Consider the following 16,129-nt stretch of genomic DNA (forward strand, 5'->3'; position numbering starts at 1 on the left):
CCTCGGCGAACACGGCCATGGCGCGGATGGCCGCGCGCAGCACGGCCCAGCGGAACACGGCCACCGGGTCCATCCCGATCAGCTCCCGCACGAACGCGCTGTCGCTGCTGCGCAGCAGAGCCACGATGTCAGGCCTCATGTAATCCATGTTTTTCTCCCTGAAATCCTGCACAGAACAGGCAATGCTGAGCTGACAGCTCTTGGGAAGGCTCCCTGTGTTTTGTTTATTCAGTATTACCCTCCAGCCAACACCACCACCCAGAAAACAAACCCCAAGTACCTCTGAGAACATTTCTCACCCAACCCATTCCCAGCAAATTTTCTACACCCTGATAAAAAACCCACAGAAAGGCAAGAAATTTTTTTTTTGTGCCCAGCAGATCTGTCACCTACTTTGATCTGGTATTTCACTTTGCCAGCAAAGTGTCGAATAATAAAAGCAGGCTCCATCACTGGGGTTCCRACAAAAAACTTGTTCTCCTCATGCTGCTGTTTGAATTTTGCCAGTAGAGTTTGGTTGGTGGCATGTGGGAAACTGGGAATACAAGACAAAAAAGGTCAGYTGTTTCTCAAATACAGGTTTATTAGGGGGACAGAGTGAAGACCTATTGATCCTTTGGAAAGTATTAACTGGCCAAGATCTCTKTTTTGAATATTAAAGGTGGGCTCAATTTGTGATCCAAACCAAGCAGCTCAACACACAGCAGAATATTCTGAGGTTTCATGTGTACATCAATGTTTCCTCCTACTTCACTTAGTCAGAACCACATTAACTATCTATCACATTTGCTATTTAATGTTTCAGACTTACAGACATGCATTTTAGTTTAAYTGTAATTCCATGGTGAGCCACAAACATGGAAGTTTCTAAGTTTGCTTAAGCCAAAGTTCAATTTTAGCATCAATTTATATCACCACCATACTGGAGCCATCAGAAGCAAACTACGGTGTAAATCATAGTCATAAATGACCCTTTGATTCCCACAACATTCCTCTCCTTTTTCAAGTGCTGTATTTCTGTTCCCTTCCACAGTCCTTCCCTCCTCCCTGCCACACATGTTTTTCCAGAAGATGTTTGTTGCTTACTTGCTTTCTTCATCCAGAAGATAGAAGAGGCCAGTGGGCTTCTTGCTGATTAAGTGAATGCAGGCCACATTATCAGTATAGTCAATATTGTGCCAAGTGATCCCTTCACTCTTATACTCCTCCTGTGTAGCTCAAGAAAATTCCCTTATCAGTACAATGCCCTGACCTTTGATGTGCTGTGGTCTAAGTGCTTAAAACAYAGCCTTGAACAGCTACAGCAAGTGCAGTTTGTTAGTTCAGGCAGCAGAGGCAAAAACAAGGAAGATTTATAAATAAGAACAGAAGAACAGAGATAGTTGCACAGATCAAAGGTYCACTCAGCAGGGCATGTTTGGGGAAAAACTATTTCAAAAGCAAAGCTGTGAAAGGAATGTTCTGCTGTGTTCTGCCTTCCCAGCAATCAGCAGCCTACGACCCTGGAGTTAGACATTACATCTCCAGCACTCCAGTAAAACTGAGCAGACATAGAGGAGTTTAAGTCTATTTTTCTCTTCCATAAGTCTTGTATTAAGGGAAACAAATTGAAATTAATACCAAGTTCCAGAATTTTCAAATTGCACTGTCAGAAGAAATAACAGAAGTTTCTAATCAGGCAGTTTAGGCCTACAAAACATCAGGATCAGCTCTTCCCCAAGGAAGCAATGGATACTGCTCAGGCTCAGAAAATCCAGAGCTCTCTGACAACAGAACATGAAGCTCTTGTGCTGAAGTGACAATCATGGACAGGACAAGCTTCTCACTAAGACACATAACTAAAATACCAGATTTTCTTACTGCTGTAAATACCCACAGGAAACAAGCTAATGATAAGGTATTAAAGTAAAATAAAAYGAATCATACAGAAAATTAAATTAGTTTTACATTTAACAAAGGACAAAGGGTCCCTCTCAGTGCTCTAGATGATGATGATAAATGCTTTATTTTTAAGTAGGTAGAATTCAGTCTGCCCAACACAGACTGCTCAGTGCACACCGTGYTACACAACTGAAATGCCATTTTCCACAGACAAAAAAGCCTTTCTTTAAAAAGATATAGAGATCCCCCTGAGGGCCCTCAGGCTGCAAGAGATACAGGAAATGGGTCATTCAAGGATTAAGCTTATTTGGAAAAATGGCATAAGGAAAAAAAAAGAAGACAATGTAACTATTTACTCTGGCCAGCCTGGATGGCCAACTCTGTCATAAGTTATAAAACAGGGACCTYAACATTTTGTTTACACACAAAGTTTGGATGTTTGGTGATTTTATTTTCTTAAAATGCTTGCCTAAAGTTGTTGATGAAATACCACATACTACAGAACAACTTCTTTCAACAGAGTGCCCAGACTTCTGCACAGAGCAGAAAAAATCCAAGTCTAGAGCAAACCCCCTGCAAAGCCCAGTCCAGAAACTGCAGCACTCAGAGTGCTCTGTCAGGTGATACCATCTGCAAACAAGCAAATCAACACAGGCCAGTAATAGCAGGATTTCAGAACTACTGCTGGTAGCAAAATACAGTTGTTCCCCTAAAAGCAGTCGGGTGGGAGAAGCCAGTAAATAACCAGTAAAGACTGGTTATTAAATACTTACAGACTGATAAAAATGAGAGAAGCTGTTTTCCAACCATGAGAACAAAAACAYCTGAATCCAACCCCTCACCTACAAACTTTCAATGCCAAAGTTCACAGTTTTAGCTGACTTCTGTCTGGGATCACCTGAATGCTGTCTTGCATTTTTTGCAGTCAAGCAGAATTACAGTGCCAGCCCTCTGAAGAAAGRCCCCACTACCATTAGTACAATAAGAAGCAATAATTAAAGAAGAAATTAAAAAGCAAGATTTTCAGAAATACTCATGCAATTATGCCATGGAGTTTTGCAGAGAAGAGGCTAAGTTTACATAATTCATAAGCACTTGACGAAAACAGGTTTTACTTCAGTGACTTTCATTTCTTACCTGCTCCAATTTGAAAATGTGCTGATTGAAATAATACTGAAGTTGCTCATTTGCATAATTTATACAGAACTGCTCGAAACTGTTGGTTTCAAAATCTTCAAATCCAAAAATATCAAGTACACCAATGGACAGACACTGAAAGAAGATGTAGAAATCCAGTTACCAATCTGTCATATAGAGCCTTAAGTCATACAGGTGAACAGTACAGAAAGCACTGCATAAATATTTTAAATATTTAATCATTCTGTCTACTGTGAAAACAGAGATAATTAAATATTACCAGGAAATTTACCATGGGCTTGAGAAATAACAAAATTTATCCCAGATACCACAACACATCCTCTGTTAGGTTTGAATACACATCTGCCTGCAAAGGCTTGTTTTTGTGAGAGACTTACTGTAACAGATTCCTCCATGTCCTTCTTGTTGAGGAGTGCATGATTGATTCGCAGAACAATCCAATCAAACAGAGCACTGTACAAGGACTTTGCCATGGAATCACGAGCTGTTATTGCCTGCAGATCAAACAATGTTCAGAACTTGATTTAAAAAAAATGTAATTTCCATTTCAATCCAGTGTCACTTGCAGCTTACAACCCAAGCAGAGATAAATAAAACCACAATTTGCCTTTAATGCAGACTTCTAACTTTCCAACTATCCCTCACAAAATGGAAAAGTAACATAATAGCTATTTTAATCCAGAAAAGCAAGTTTCAGTTATTTAAAATCACTSTACAAGTGCTCTTTTACTCACCTCATTGAGACTATATGGCAAAATAAGCTTATCATTAGCAGTCACAGTTTTTCTTTTTGTTAGCACTTCTACCAAGATTTCTCGTTTGACCTTCAAAACAAGAGGGAACAAGAGTTGCTGTCACCATCAGGCTCCTCAATGAGTTATTTGACTGCAGCAGTGGACACACAACTTCCTCAGAGAAGCCCGAGCTCCTTGATAACATTTATCATCCATCAGTAGTTTTACAAGTCCTATAACTTGTTTAAATTATTCTGTTTACATTCATGCAGATGTTTCCCTGTGGTGGCAAAAAACACACCTACACTGAATCTGTTGTTGCTCAGCCCTGTGACTGGAGACTAAACAAATTCTATTTCCCTTCCATGGGTTATATTCCATCTTTAACCCAAATAATCTCACCAATTTCATGTTTGCCCCTCCCATAAGATAAATACTGTGGACGTTACATAAAGGAGATTTAGATACAGCAGCTGGGATATCCAAGTGAAAYGCTGAGCTAGAGCAGGACAAATAGGTGTATCAAACATTAAAGCTAAAGGGAAATACTCTACTTTCAACAGCTGGGAAAGAATGTCCAACTCTTCAGGAGGTCCCACGTCCAACCCCTCATCTCGACCTGTGGCTTTCTTCTTGTACGTGACATTGCCCAAATAAAGAATAGCTGAAAGTATTGAAAAWATCCTAAGGAAGAAAAAATGAATTATGTAAGAATTTTTTCTTCAGAGAGCTCATTATAACAGGTTAGCAGAACTTAATTCTACTTTTGAGAATKATTTCTGCAAGCCCTCAAACACCCAGCTCACTTTGTTCCCTACTGAAGTAGGGGTGAGCCCAAAGCTCATTGCAACTCATCAGCAATAAATGCCAGTAACAAAAGCTTGAAGAATTCCACTTACTGTTTCTTTGTTGCTGAAAGGAAGCCAACCATCTCCATGGCTTGYTTTAATCTCTCGAATTCATGTCTGAGATCTTCCCCATCTTCAATTTTCAAGTTATGCTGCAAAGGGAAATGCAAAATCAGAGGCAAATGTGAAACCCAAACATCACAAAATGCCAAGTATCATCTGTTCTGCTGCCTTTCATCTTTGACACAACACCCAGCAACCCTTGTCAATGCATTGGTAAATCCCAGATTACCTGGTTGAGGTAGAAATAATCTTCAGGTTGTTTGAGGTGAAATTCTTGACGCTCTTCCTCATTGACTCCGAGTAGCAAATAATAAAAGACGTGGTAGTTCCTGYGAAGTCAAGGCATTTCTCTCATGAAAATACAGTGGATTTTCTTTTATTCTATGTAATTTACAGGCTCTTAAACTCTTCCATTGATTTTAACTCTGTTGGAAAACCACATTTCTCTCTTACCTTTCATCTTTTTCTTGAGAAACCAGACGAGACTTTTCAAGCAGATATTTTTCAACCACAGCCCTAAGGAGGCACAGAAAATGGAACAAGTGTGAGGGCAAAGAGAAAAGACCTGAGAGAACATCAGACAGCAACTGCCAAGAAAGTTCAAATAACGAGATTATTAAAGTCACTATCTTAAACCTAAACCAAGAATTTCAGTAGGCCCTATATTGTGATATAAAGATTCTCTCACGCTGAAGACAAAACAAGTAAATTCAAATTGTGCCAATCTCCTGAGCTAGTGTGACTTGGTCTGAAAATATGTCAAATTTATTCAGAATAACACTCCAAGCAAATGTGGCACAGAGTTTCCACTCATTAATGTTATTGCAAATAAGAAGATGATCCAAAGAAAAGAAACACAGGAGCATAAAGGTCAGGGATTGCTCATGACACTCCACAGTCAGAGTTATTATCATTATATATATAATAAAAGCAGAACTAGCAAATGTAGGYATGAAATATCTCATGTTTTAAGTCCTTCAGATATAAGCACATAATTTTGATTAAGTAATCAAAAGTAATAATTTTATAGCTTTCTTAATTTCTGTAGCGGGTGTTTAAACTGTTTCTTCAAAATGTCTTCCTCAAACCTATTCCACTTCATTCCTCTTAAAAACTCATTGTTTTTAAATGCCAGTTTTTAAATGGAGAGGGCAGGGGGTGTTATCCAAAAGCCTTCATTAGCATAAAGGKAAAGATGCAGCAGCAGATTCTTAACCTGAGCCAGCTGTAGAGCAAAGTCAGAGTATTTTACATCACCTGACAATTCCACAAAGCTCAGTTACAGAATTTTAACCTGCACAKCACCAAGCTATTCTCTCATGTGAGCAGAGCTTCAACAAGGCAGCATTTTACAAACAACAGTGGCTTCCCAGTTCCTAAAAGCTCAGAGATCACCCCCAGACCCAGCTCAACCCGTACTTACCCCCGGACAATACCATTCTCTAAATAGTTGACTTGAATGAACTTCCCAAAACGACTGGAGTTATTGTTATGTGCTGTTTTAGCATTTCCAAATGCCTGCAATAAATCAAAAGGAGTTAATTTTCAATTACACTAAACTCRTCACCACACAGCTTTCCAAGCTTTTCTGTTCATTGTTCAGATTCCCGTTAGATTCCAGAATAAACCCCAAATACTGTGGAAATTGCAGSACACAAACACCAAAAAGGCAGTGTAGGAAGCCCCCATGTCCCTCACAGAACTACATATGTTTATTATTTGACCCATGCAATAATACTTGAGGGACTGAGGAAAGGGAATAATACTTTTAGATATTTTTAGGAGTACAGGATAGGTAACCATGGCTAGAGAGTGCAAATCAGCCTCAAGCCATAACAATTAACACATTAGAGAAGAAGRCATTCAGGATGAAGGCAGCACAACCTCCACAAAATCACCTTTCCCACACAAAAGTCACAAATCACATCCTACTCCCCAACATACTTCTGCCACTGAAAAAAATCACATTAAACACACAACTTTTCTTCAAGTGAGAYAGTACATCAATATCTCATGCATAAAGGAATTTTAAAAGTTGTGTATTCAAAAAGCAGGAGAAAGACAAACAGAAAAACTTCAGTTTACAGAACAATCATGGGGCAGTTACTCTGCCACAYAACACTGAAAAATGGAGTTTTATGATGAGGTGTTAGGAAAGAAGAAATACATATGGGACAAACCCTAATTGTGCATCTCTAATTCCTCTATCAGATCATGAGTCCTCTGACAGCTGCTAATACACACATAACACAAAATCCTCTGCATGAGCCATGCTCAAGAACCACAAAGAAAACCTATTAAAATCCAGTAGAATCAGTTATTTGGAATGTCTTTATCAACTCTTAATTATGTGTTCCAAGGGCAAGGGAAACTAGTCACCCTTCTACCATGCAGCATCTAAAAAAGGAAACCTCTGCAAAATGCAATTATTTGCAAAAACACACTGCTGGGCTAGACTCTCCCAGCATCTCCTGCCACAGATATTTCCTCTTAAAGCTCCAAGCAATAAAGTCCTCCTTTAGGAAATCCTCCTCCCTAATATAGAACCCTTGTGAAATGCTTGCACCAAGCTGTGTAATCTCTTCCTCCACACACRCACAGAGTCACTCCCACATCCGGAGCACGACGGATGTGTGAATGCACTGCACACAGCATAGAACTGTTCATACACCCAGCTATGGTGKGTACATCCAATTCTGGGTATTTCCATGGAAAACATTGTTTTCATGACAGTTATAACATCTGTATATTGAAAGTTTTCCCTTTTCTTTTAGTTTAGTTTTTTGGAGTGCTGCAGTGGAACTTTTGGATTCCAAACCAGGTTCTCCAAACCCTCCCACAWGCAGATTTCCATCACCAGCAGCATTCAGAGGATCTGAAAAACTTCCTATAAACTGGGACAATCTCCATAACTCTTCAGCCAGCTGTTACTCCTGACCTAAAGCAACAAGCTCAAGGAGCTTTTCCTGTGCAGAGTTACTGTGCTGCAACTCCAGAAAAGCCAACAGGCTTCAGAAGGGAGAGGAGTTGGATCCAAAAGTGCTCACAGGTGGCTGAAAGGAGAGGATTTGGATCCACAAGTGCTTAGAGATGGCTGAAGGGAGAGGATTTGTATCCAGAAGTACTCACAGGTGGCCAAGGCTGAGCTCCWGCTCTGCATTTTCTACACATTTTCTACCACACTACACATGTTATGATGCCAACAGCAGCCCCACTCAGATTTTTCAAACCAGCATCTCTTTGCAGCTTTTATCCACCAATGTATCACCCAGACTTCCTTTTTTAGAGCCCATTTTGCATGTGCATCTGCATATTAATAGAAGCATAAAATCCAGGTCAGCTCCCTGCAGTTACCAAACCAGAAGTGAAAGTCCTGTGACATCAGCAGAGTGAATTGTCAGTAAATCAAACTCCTCTTCCTCTCCAGGACAGGAGTTCAGCTCCTGCTCTCTGCAAACACCATCCAACTTCCCATTCTGGGCATTGGGAAATCTGCTGCAGTGAACTTTGCCAGGCTGCAGAGTAATGGACTTGAAAATTGATCCCAGAAAAACTTCATTAAAAGTTTCCTAACTTACGCCATCAGTGAATTATCAGTTCACCAGATATGTCCACGAAGCCAAACCACAGCAGAGCTACATTTGCAACATTATTTTTTAGTAATAAATATTTTTGGCATTATAGAGTTAAGAAATCCCATAACTCAGGCTTCCTGAAAAACTTTTCTCAGTGATTATTCATGTAAGAAATGAATACAGTTTAAAACTAAAGGCTCTTATGATCTCATGTGTCTGGTATTTAGTCAAAGCATACAACAAATTCTTAAAAGCTGATCTAATATTAACAGTTTTTAGGAAAGTTTTCATGTACTGGTTTCCTCAGAAGAGCCTTTAACATCTAAAACTTTAAAGAACATTCCAAGTCAGTTAACAGTTTGGGTGGGGAATTTTTTTTTGGTAACATTTAGTTTTAATCACTGTWACCATGTTCTTCAATACACTTTGAYGAGCACAAAATAAATTCASAAGATCTGAGGGGACAAGAAAACTACAGCTAAAGAGAATTAATCCTTTATATAAGCAAACTCATTCACTGTTTTCCCTTGTGAGTCCATGAGAAGACAAATAAAACCAAAAATCTAAAACGAAATCACTCCAATRCACAACACCAGCTGTATAAAACAGGGTGAGTCAAAAATAGCAGACCAATGCCAGCAGGAATCAGAGCTGGGGTAGCCTATTCTGGGAGGCAGGAAGTCATTCAAGCCATCCTCTTACCTTGGAATGCAAGAGGCATAAACTGAAGGCTGACACTTAGAGCTCTTACAACAGGGCCAGATATAAAAGTATTCCAAAACCCACCAAATTCTCCTTTTATTTGCTAAAAAAAATCCCAACAAACCAACAAAATCCAAAAACCTACACATATGCTCCAGCATCTATCTCAGGAACACAACTAAAAGTCTCATTTAATTCTTTCATAGGAATTGCCAAAATCTGAAAAAGCTATTGGGAGTTTCTGTGTAAACCACTCAACTCCAGGGCAGAACCATTACTGTACACAGATTAATGTGTCAAAGGATATGRGAGACTCAAATCCACACCCTGGAAGAGGAACTGACTTTTCCAGAGCTGAACTCGGTTTAACAGAGATCTTCACGACCTTGGTGTGAAGTATCCACTCACCAACAGGGAAATTGCAGTGTTCAGGGTAATTCTGCAACTCCTCCTGCTGGGGGATGTCCTGGGAACTCTGAGCAATCCCCACGGTAGAACTGAATGGAGGACAAGGTGATTTTTACCCAAGAGTTGTGTGCAGCAGGGAAAAGCAGGCAACATCACATTTCCACCAGAAAATGCAGGCAACATCACATTTCCACCAGAAAAAAAACAGTGACATGCAAACAAATGGACAAAGGAAGTTCCATTCCTCCTCTGAATCTGATTCTTAAAACAAACACGTGCAGATAATGGCCTCAAAACAAGCACTTTCCCTGGGTTAGAACAGGCTACACCCACCAAATGCATGTGCAGCCTTTGATGGCAAATACAAATGAAAACCAGAGCTGAAGTTCCACTGAGCTTCAGTCCATCTCGTACCAAAGCCACAAGCACAGCAGGACTCTCATGAATGAAACAGAGCTGACAGCAAATTGCTTGGCTCTTTTCCACAGAACCATAAAGCATAAAACTTTCTATGATTAAATTTAGAAAGTTTTTTATATGGTGATGTTTAGAAAATCTGATTCTCCCACCTGATTGTGCTGTCAATAATAATTCCTCTTTAGAAGACCAGTTAATGAATGCTTCCTGTTGGACTTTGCATTTTATTTGGGCCTTAATTCTTTCCAAAGATTGGTTCAGCATCACTGAGAAATCAGGAACACCTCCAAATGGGAATAAGCAATGATTTTCAAAATATTTCATGAAGAATTATGACACTCCAAATATTTTMATCTGCTCCAACTCTCCTCAGCTCCCATCTCAGAGAGAAATTAATTTGGAGCACACTCAAAAAGTAACTGAAAYWATGTAATAAACCTGGGATACTGCGKGTTACAATTTAGCAACAGAGACAGCCAAGGGGAGCTCTGCTGCCAGAAGACAAAGCTCTCATTTCCTCTTATCCCTCACAACATGCTCCCATCTCCTAACTCAGTTTTCTGCCACTTTACTAAATTACCTGGCTTGAAGAGTAACTTTGTATTTCCAAAATAAATTCAGCCTGAGATAGCACACTGTGCATTTTATCACTGACACATGCASTTAAGCCATTTTTTCCTGGTGAAAGGAAAATACAAATTTCTTGGAAACTTCTTCAGTGCATGGAAAGGTTTCATTGCCTTGTTTGAGACTATAAAATAAACAAAAATTTGATTCATTATTCCCAGTTTGACCCAAATAATAGTTCCCCAAGGTTTGATTCACTATTCCCAATTTGACCCAAATAGTTCCCAAGTGTAATTCAATCATAAGTAACTTGGACTTAAAAGTCAATACAAGAAGGCTTGGACAATACAAGAAGTAACTTGGACTTAAAAGTCAATACAAGCTTCAAGTCAGGGAACTATACTTTAATCACTAAATTTAGAAAAGGTTGAAAAAGTCAGGACTATCTTAAAACAGAGCTTATATTTATCTTCCCACCMGTTTTAAAGAAACTGCTCTTCACTAGAGATTATCTCCTGGAGATACAATTAAAAAAATAAAATAAAATTTAAAAAAAAAAACCAAACCATAATCTGAGAGCCATTCCTATACAGGAAATATATAAGGAATATACAGGAAAGACAACTGAATGTCCATGAACTGTTAAAAACCAGCACAAAGCTCAGCTTTAGGCACCGTTGTCCCATGGAAGCAGCCTCCCTCTCTGATTTTTCTCTGGAAAGCTGCAAGCAGTGCCAAACAGAATTACTGGAATTTACCTCTGCTTATTAGATGCCCTATAAGGAACCTTTTGAGCTTAAATGGGTGCTGGGATTGAGCAGGAAGCATCAGAGGCTCAGAGTTACCCCATGACCATTCTCCTCTCCCCAGCCCATGTGACAGCACTTGTGCTGATACCATATTTAATTTTTAACTACACCGTCTCAGCATCGTATCTTTAATGTCTCAGATGTTTGACAAGGTCACATCAAGCAACATTCAACCTTCCATGGTCCAGCTGTAACTCCAGCTGTAACTCCAGTCTAGAAATTGTAAACAAGGAGCAAAACTATTAACAATAGTTTATCTGTAATTGCTTAGAGATTTGAACTCAGATTCATTACCCAATTCAGAAACAGGATTCAGTAAGAAATGTTTCYGAGATAAAATTATAAATCCACCTCCATAGCACCCTAATTGTGCTCACCCCTCTGTGCTAGAAACAGATGCTTTAACCTCCTGAACTTTTACAGTAGGTCAGCATAAAAACAGACCCATTTTACTTAGGTGGCAGAAAAATAAGAGTTCACTAAAATGAGGAASTTCTGACTCAAAACGCAACCCATTTTTACATCAGGAAAGTATTTAGTCAAGAATACATTTTCAGCTTTGATGAAGACTCAGAATAACATTTCAAATTCTCAAAATTGCCTGGGCACAGTGCAAAACCATTCTGCAAAAAAATCCCCAGAAACACCCATTTAAGAAAAATTCCCTTGTAGCACTTCAGTTCCCTTCAGTAAAAACCCAAAATGAGTCACCACGGATGGATTTAGAAGTGACCAGCCCTAAGAGGAGCTTGCAGGCAGTTTAACTTCCACAAAACAACGTAAGCTTTCTGTGCATTCCTCCCCAGGATCAAGAGCTGACTTTTTTTTTTCCTTTTTAAATTATGCTTAGTGACTGAAACTGGGAAACATGGAAGCTTCCCTGTCAGCTGAATCAACTCGGATGCATCAAAGCAGAATAACTGGATTTTACTTCTTATGTTCTAAGCTTTTTTGATGCACACTGAATTTACATAACACATATTCTATTCTGAAARACTATTTTCTCATGAGAAATGTTACTAAATGCTCAGTGGAAGWCTAAAGAAGAAGACAACTAACCTTAGCATAGAAAAACACGGATATCTCGTCATGAACATACCCAGATTTACACATCAGCCTGTGATTCCAGCAAAGTCATGAATTTTAGTTCTGACCCCAGGAATATGTGTATTTGGCACTCAGCAAACAGACACAGAGGACCTTACATCTCTRCCTGGTTTGGCACAGCTGTACCACATCTGTAGACGAGGATATGAAACACTTAAATTTATCAAAGGCAGAAAGATCAGCTGATCAGCAGGGCTTTCCACTGTGACCCCTTCCTGTTTTCTGTTTAGAACTGCAAACTTGAACTCCAGCAACCAACAAGCCTCAATTTTACTTCTTCTTTCAAGCAGYAGAAAGCAAGAAAAAAAGAACTTGCACATATTCCTCATTTTTTATGGAGGAGCTTTAAAAAAAGCTTAAACTTTTTTATGAAAGTGTTGTTGCACTTGAAACTAAACCTAAAAATTACAATGCTGGTGGTCAAGCTCTTTGCTGTTGAAGATTTTGATAGGATGACCATTACATCCACCCACATTTCCGGAGTTTTCCTTTAAGAGAGMAAAAGGGAGAGGCCTAAGAGATCAGTTTGAGTTTATCCTGACATTACCTAAYGCAAGACCAGCTGTACCCCCTCCTTCTCACATGTTTAGTTTTACTTTCTGTTGGAAATGCTGTAATAATTCAAAGCCAAAACAGACTCCTACTTTCTCCCCAACTAACAATGTTGCTCTCTTCCACAAACAGCTGTCGAAAAGGAAGTAACTCCCTCAAAAAGYGAGTTCAGTAAAAATGTTCACACACAAAGGCAGAATCACACCAAGCAGTTGATGAATGAAAATACTAATGAAAAATTTGCTTGTGATTTGATTCAAAGGCCATCAAAACTTTCAGGTGGAAAACAAAGGTAACCTCTGTCCCAGATGATTGGTGTTCAGTGGTGGAAAGTTAAGTCATATCTAAATTACAAGCAACAGGAAGTCAAGCAAGCATAATAAGGAAAATCAATCAGAAGCAGCTGGGTAATGCTGCCAAGCACCACTGCAGCCCAGTGACATTTAAATCTAAACCAAGTGAYATGCCTAAACCAGTGACATTTCATAGGTGACTCAAAAGTAGCATTCAACAGCATTTATTTGATATTTTTAAAAAACCAATTTGCACAGAAGGCAATTTGAGCATAAATTTACCTCTAGAACTGGTCCAGCTCCCAGAATGGTTCTCTCCACACCACTGGCGTACCCTTTCTGGCTCAGTGCAGTGAGGCAGTGAATTAAGAAGTTTGTGCTTTGGGTTTTCCCAGACCCACTTTCACCTGATATAACGATGCACTGATTAACATGTTTTTTAAGCATTGTGTGATAGGCCACATCAGCAATGGCAAAAATATGAGGCTCCAGCTTCCCAAGCTGATGGTTCTCATACATCTTGACATACTTGGGATTATAAATGGGCARGAACTTGAAGGGGTTAATTGCAATCAGGATGCTTCCTGCGTAAGTGTAGATTCTGTGCTTTAGGAAGCGGCACTTGAGATTCTCCAGGAGTGTTGTCTCAGTCAGGTTGGGGAGATTGCACAAGTCATCATAATCCTCCTGGTGCCAGGGGAGAAATCCCCTCTCCACCAACCGCCGAGAATCCGTCTCCTTGGAAAACAACTGCATCTGGACGTACTTGATGGTGCCATCAGTGTTCCTTTCCTGCAAGAGGAAATAGTACCCATCCTTCTGCGGGTGCTCGTCCTGAGCGCGGCGAGGCCAAAGCAAAACCCTGTGCACAGGAGAATCGTTTATGTCAAGTACCCATTCTTCTCCACCTGATTCTTTCACCTCCACRAGCACATAATGTTTGGAGACATCCAAGTTTAAGATGTTAATCACGTCCTTGATGACATCTGATGACGTGCTGTCCTTGGTTGCTGTCACTTTGCAGCAGGGAGCACTTTCTGTTGAGAGTTGGGGGTAAATATGAAGATTATAGGCTGCCTTTGCCTGGCAAACTGCACTGTCAGCATCTTTTAAACTCATTCTGTCCCCAGATGGGCTTCAGTCTTCCACCCCTGCTTAATATGCAGTGCCCATTGTCTGAAAAAAAAAAAAGAAAATTGAAAAAATCGGGTGTTTAAAAGTGTGTACAAGAAGTATTAGGTAAAGGTATTATTTTCTGGAGGATGAGAGTACACTTATTACATAAAGCATTTGTTCTTTAATAATGTAACCATCAGTGATATTATTCCAAACAGCCTGTTTGGTGTATCCTATGGAATGGAGAGCWGCCACAGCACCCAGGATCCTTTCACTTTTCCTTCTATTCCCATTCCACCCCTCCCTCCCTGTCATGGCACACAAGAATTCACACAGCCAAAGCAAAATAAACCAGGATCAATGTCCAAACTAAAGCTTCCTTGTTTCCCCATGTCAGTTTTAGCCCAGATACTTTCTCTGACCTGGTTCACATAAACTTTTATCCACCCTCCACAGAAACTTTTCCTTAAAGCTAAATAAGCAGCTTGAGGTAGAAACATGGTTCGGTCACTTAGTTCAGCTGTGACAGTTTAGAGCAGCCACGAGCCATGGCAGGGGCATCAGTGCCTTGTGCAAGGAGGAAAATGGCTCTGACACTGAGATAAACCTTTACATTCTTTCTTCATTTCCCCCARCTAAGCTCTTCTCATGAGAGCTACAAGACAGGTACAGTAAATTCACCCCACTGAGCTTTCAGGAAGCTGAGCCCCCAGCTGACTGCAGCAAACTCTGCTGCTGGCTCCCTCTAACACACTGTAGGGATTTCTTCAGCATGCACCATTTCCACAGATAAGAGACTGCTCATTTTACTTGAGTGAACCACATCCTTGCTGCACAGGGTTTGAATATGACTTTYAGCTTCCATTTTAGGCAACAAAGTAAAGTTAGTCTTATTGCAACTGCTTTWCAGCTGTAAACAAGATCCAAAATAAATCACTTCATTCACAAGCCTTTATACCCATCACATCAATTCCTTCCTCACTGGGCTCAGGAACCTCATTCACAAGCCTCCAAAAATCATTCACTGATTGCTTTTTCCTCCTTTCASCCTCGGTGCAGGCCAGACACGTAACTCCAGCCTATCAACAATCTCAGAAGCCAGCCTCTTCCTTACTGCCAAGATAAAAGTCTCTAGACTTWGTTACCATCTGTGCCTTTGCTGGTGATTTTTCTCTTATTTGCAATCCAGTGCCCCCAGATTACCARGGCTAAGTTTGCCCACGTTGCTTTAGCTCCACAATTCATTTGCTCATCAAGGGGTACTAAAAACAGAAGGATAATGAAGTACCCCTTTGTTTYAGCAGTCTGTAAAACTTCATACTGAGAATAGCAGTTCAATTTTTGTTTCAAGAACAAAGTGTTCTAATTATACACTGACATGCCAAATACATTTAAAATAAAAGAGGAAAGAGGCAGAGAAATGCCARAGAAGTTACTTTTTGCCACTAAACAACTACACAGGAACTTGCACAAGGCCACAGAGAGTAATCATTTCAAATTAAAATCAGTAGGGTTGGAGGCTTTTAGCTGCCACTTCCACTGCAAGTAATGAATCACTTCACAGAAACATATGACATAGCTGTGCCTCATGAACAGCCTCCAAGGAGGGAGCTGTGCTTTAAGGGACTGTGCACAGACAGCTCACAGAAGACACTGCCACACAAGCTGGATCATTTGTAGTGGCTACTCATCAAAAGGAAGGCTGAATAAGCCACAGATGGCGAGACAAACCACAACACATCTCTGATCAAACCGTATGATCCACCCAAGAATGTTTTTTCCCCATTAAATGTCATTCTTCAGTCATTAAGGAGGACTGGTTCCAAGAACCTGGTCATACAAAGGCTGGGGCAGTGAGCTCCAAGCTCCCTCTCCATTTCCTGTAATTATCACTGACCA

At 40.1% G+C, this 16,129-nt stretch overlaps 1 protein-coding gene across 1 annotated transcript in view; it reads right to left on the minus strand.

Annotated features, from left to right (window-relative positions):
- The window catches only part of MYO9B (myosin IXB), a 38,385-nt gene that overhangs the window by 16,216 nt on the left and 6,040 nt on the right, over positions 1-16,129 (minus strand). Inside the window, exons 3-14 of the mRNA XM_057385150.1 lie at positions 13,397-14,290; positions 6,108-6,202; positions 5,138-5,200; positions 4,914-5,013; positions 4,673-4,773; positions 4,328-4,457; positions 3,774-3,863; positions 3,417-3,533; positions 3,019-3,153; positions 1,087-1,208; positions 394-535; positions 8-166 (exon numbers count right to left, since the gene is read on the minus strand). Coding sequence (XP_057241133.1) covers positions 8-166; positions 394-535; positions 1,087-1,208; positions 3,019-3,153; positions 3,417-3,533; positions 3,774-3,863; positions 4,328-4,457; positions 4,673-4,773; positions 4,914-5,013; positions 5,138-5,200; positions 6,108-6,202; positions 13,397-14,233 — 2,091 coding nt within the window. The 5' untranslated portion in view covers positions 14,234-14,290. The remainder of the gene's footprint in view (positions 1-7; positions 167-393; positions 536-1,086; positions 1,209-3,018; positions 3,154-3,416; positions 3,534-3,773; positions 3,864-4,327; positions 4,458-4,672; positions 4,774-4,913; positions 5,014-5,137; positions 5,201-6,107; positions 6,203-13,396; positions 14,291-16,129) is intronic.

This window comes from Malurus melanocephalus, unplaced genomic scaffold, assembly GCF_030028575.1.
Source record: "Malurus melanocephalus ecotype Western Australia unplaced genomic scaffold, MMel_1.1 scaffold_793, whole genome shotgun sequence".
Taxonomy (NCBI): Eukaryota; Metazoa; Chordata; class Aves; order Passeriformes; family Maluridae; genus Malurus; species Malurus melanocephalus.